The 3,893-nt window shown below is 31.6% G+C and overlaps 1 protein-coding gene across 1 annotated transcript; it reads left to right on the top strand.

Moving 5' to 3' along the window:
- The first annotated feature begins 1,111 nt into the window (after positions 1 to 1,111).
- Positions 1,112 to 3,887, top strand: LOC106779327 (actin-related protein 4). Its single transcript, XM_014667419.2, has 7 exons — positions 1,112 to 1,669; positions 1,775 to 1,866; positions 2,568 to 2,744; positions 2,839 to 2,912; positions 3,322 to 3,402; positions 3,560 to 3,620; positions 3,754 to 3,887. Exons 1-7 carry the CDS (start codon positions 1,657 to 1,659, stop codon positions 3,817 to 3,819), a joined length of 564 nt encoding a protein of 187 aa, XP_014522905.1. The 5' UTR covers positions 1,112 to 1,656; the 3' UTR covers positions 3,820 to 3,887.
- Positions 3,888 to 3,893: the final 6 nt, after the last annotated feature.

Genomic DNA, 3,893 nt, shown 5'->3' with positions numbered 1-3,893 from the left:
ATTTTTTATTATTTCAAGTACTTAATGTAAAACCATTATGTAATTACAATTATTTTTTTATAATCTTGTTTCAAACACGTACGTAAATATTATTTTCATGTAAACACGTACGTAAAAATTATTTTCATATAATAAATTAGACAAAATTTATAAAATTACAAAATATAAAAATGATAAAATCAAAAATGGTTCTTGATTATTTTAAAGGTTAAAGTACATGTGTGATCGCACGCATCGTCCTTGTGTAAAACTTTTTTTCTCTTTTTCTAAAAATAAATAAAAAATGTTTTAAAGGTTTAGGCACATGTGTGATCGCTCGCATCGTCCTTGTGCTAAAAACTCTTATTCTTTCCTCTAATATAAATAATAAAAAATATAATTTAAAGGTTTAAGCACGTGTGTGATCGCATGCATTGTCCTCATGCTAATACCTTTTCCCTTTTTATAAAATAAAATAAAAATGTTTTAAAGGTTTAAGCACGTGTGTGATCGCACGCATTGTCCTCATGCTAAGACCTTTTCCCTTTTTATAAAATAAAATAAAAATGTTTTAAAGGTTTAAGCACGTGTGTGATCGCACGCATCGTCCTCGTGCTAAGACCTTTTCCCTTTCTATAAAAAAAAATAAAATATATTTTAAAGGTTTAAGCACGTGTGTGATCGCACGCATCTTCCTCGTGCTAAGAACCTTATCCCTTTTTTTTTATATCAAATACCGAAATAAATATTTTCAAATAACAAACATTCTCTCAGCCTAGAACTACGTAACCCGAATTTCTCATCTTGAGAATACGTAGGAGCAAGGTCAATCCTTGTCATGCACAAAAATACAAAAAAAAAATATTTTGTTTCTTTAAAATATATTTTTGGGAATACTTAAACATTTTGAAAACCACATTCGCGTATTTAATTAAAGGTACTGCCTTAAGGCAGGCGTTGTAGGATGCTAATACCTTCCTTACACGTAACCGACTCCTGAACCTGGAATCTGGTTTTTGTAGACCAAGTCTTATCATTTTATGGTTTTTCTGTAGTTTTCCAGAATAAACTATCACTAGTAGAATAAGAGCTTTTTATAACAGACTGTATTATAACGGATAAAAATTATCCGTTATAATAGGTTGATATTATAACGTAGTTTTGTAAATCAGTTATAATATGATACGTAATGGCAAACTTGTAAATAAGTGTAAGATCTATTATAACGTATTTTTCTAAATCCATTATAATATGAAACACAATGATAATCTTGTAACTAAGTTCATAGACTATTATAACGAAGTTTTAGAAATCCGTTATAATATCTTCTCCTCTCCCACTCTTCGTGATACTCCTCCCTTCTGATGCTTTGAGTTTAGTATAATTTTTTATATGTATATAGTTTAATAACTATAACAAACTTTAACAATTGTTTTCAATTTATTTAATCGCAACAACAACTTTGAAAATAAAATGTTGTCATAACATGTGAACACGTAGTTTGTTTGTTGGTACAGATCTGAAGGGCCCAACCCAAGAGGTGGCATGGATTGAATCCCAAAAACCCGCCATTCTCTCTTCATTCTTTTTCATTTCCTTCTCACTGTTCTTTCTTTGCACTCTATCTCGTCTAAACCCTTCAATTGCTACTTTCTCTTACTCAATCCACACCCAGTCATGTATGGCGGTGGTCAGTGTTCACTCTTTTCNTTCCTATCTCCTTTTCAACTTTCGTAATCTCTGATTTTCGTTGTCATTTTAATCTTTTTGTTTTCTTTTTGTTCGTAATTCACAGACGAAGTATCAGCCATAGTAATAGACCTNGGTTCGCATACATGCAAAGCCGGTTATGCTGGCGAAGATGCTCCCAAGGNCGTTTTCCCCTCTGTAAGTGTCTCTTTCAACTGTGACCTACACTCTTAGCAAACCTTCTATTCTTGCTCTTTTTCCATCAAATAGAAATTGAAATGCTCATCTGTTTTAAGCTTATGCAACATTCACTCACCTAAACTTCCGAAAATTCTTGCATTCCTCCTGTGTTTTTTTAATCTTGAGTGCGTCTTATTAATATTTATTTTATATATTGAAGGTTTCTCAAGCCTTACACACCTTAGCGAGGATTAATTTCATAGAATGTATAATTTATGGGACTGAATTTTTATATGCAAAATTTTTGGGGATTGAGTTGACACGCATGACTATTGAGGATGAGATTATATATTGAGTTGTCCATGTTTTGAGCAGTTATATTAATTTTACACTATTATTCATTTTCAGTTATGCTCTGGATTTTTGTCCTGTAATAGTTAACATGACCTAATTTCAGTACTTTATGGTATAATCAATAATCAATGCATGCATATGAATAACAAATCATGCATGTGTTGACAACATATCATTGATTTTCTCTAGATAATACCTAGTTTACATTTACTTTATTGGAACGAAATCCATTCACGTAGTGAATAGATAACTATTGGTGCTTGATCTTAAATAATACTGTTGGAGAATGCATGACAAATTTTTGTAAGGGATATCTGTAAAATTTATAGGAAATATATAGTTACATGTAGTGATTGATTATTTAGGTTGTTGGTGCAATTGATCAAATGGACATTGATGGACCTGTTCATGCTGGAGTGTCATCTGGATCTGCTGTGGATTTACAGATCAATAAAAAAAATCATGAATCTGACAGAACCAAGGAAAAATGTAAACTTTATATAGGATCTCAGTCTTTGGGATACCGTCGAGACTATATGGAGGTATTTGAAATATTTGCTAAATTAGGCTTTAATTAACTCAGTTTTGTACTAATTATGTTTTTTTTTTCGGTAATTTATCTGATATACTGTTCAGCTGCTCTCACCATTGAAGAATGGAGTTATTGTTGACTGGAATATTGTTGACAACATATGGGATCATGCTTTGAGGTTGTTTCTGAATACTGAAAAATTGTATAATCTGGAATGAAAGATCATTATTTTCTTCTCTTCTTTTGGGTGGTATACAGGATCATTATTTTCTTTACATATCGCATGTAGTTGTTGATTGCCAAGGTTCTTACTTTGGAATCTTGTGATGGTTTTTATTATATGTGGTGGTCCCAAGAATTTGTCAACTCTAGTATGTAAAGAGTAAAGAGGGGATATGTGTGATTGAGATAAACTGTTATTTATGCTAGGTCACATGTTATACTAATCTCCTTTATGTTTACCAATTCGAGTTTATGTGTGATGTTGTTTTTCCATGTGTCAAGTATTGTTCTCTAATGCATTGCTGTTACTTTATTTTTCTCTTTTTATGTTTTATTCTACTATTCACTGTGACTGTTTTTTTCAGGGAATGCCTCTTAGTTGATCCTAAAGAGCGTCCAATGCTACTTGCCGAACAATGTTCCAACACTCAAGAACAGAGAGAAAGGTATTNTGATAAAAACATCCCCCTCTCATTTCAGTTTTTGGTTTTTAGGCTTTTAGTTCTTTACACTATTATGTTATTTCATGTTCGGTAATAAAGTTTGGTTCAATTATTCNATTTTTAGATTTTCATTTTTATAATTCTTTTCTTTCTGCATCAGGGCAGCAGAACTTATGTTTGAAAAATATAAAGTACCAGCATTGTTTTTGGCGAAGAATGCGGTAAGTTGTTTGATTTATACTTCTCTGTTCATATCTTAATTTTACACGCAAGTTGCAACAAAAAAAAAATAGTGATAAAAAAAGCATTTTATTTAGTTTGAACTAGTTAATGAAGGAATCTTTCTTGAACCAGGTTCTCACATCTTTTGCATCAGGGCGTGCTACCTCGTTAGTTGTTGATAGGTATGAGATTTTTTAAGCTGATGGCAAATACTTTGGTTCTGTGTTGATGATAATGTTCAATAGAATGGCCAGATTGGGTACTTGTGAATT

The sequence above is a fragment of the Vigna radiata genome, unplaced genomic scaffold (assembly GCF_000741045.1).
Source record: "Vigna radiata var. radiata cultivar VC1973A unplaced genomic scaffold, Vradiata_ver6 scaffold_195, whole genome shotgun sequence".
NCBI classification, from domain to species: domain Eukaryota; kingdom Viridiplantae; phylum Streptophyta; class Magnoliopsida; order Fabales; family Fabaceae; genus Vigna; species Vigna radiata.
The sequence above is the reverse complement of the archived record's forward strand: the minus strand, read 5'-3'. Positions and strand labels throughout refer to the sequence as shown.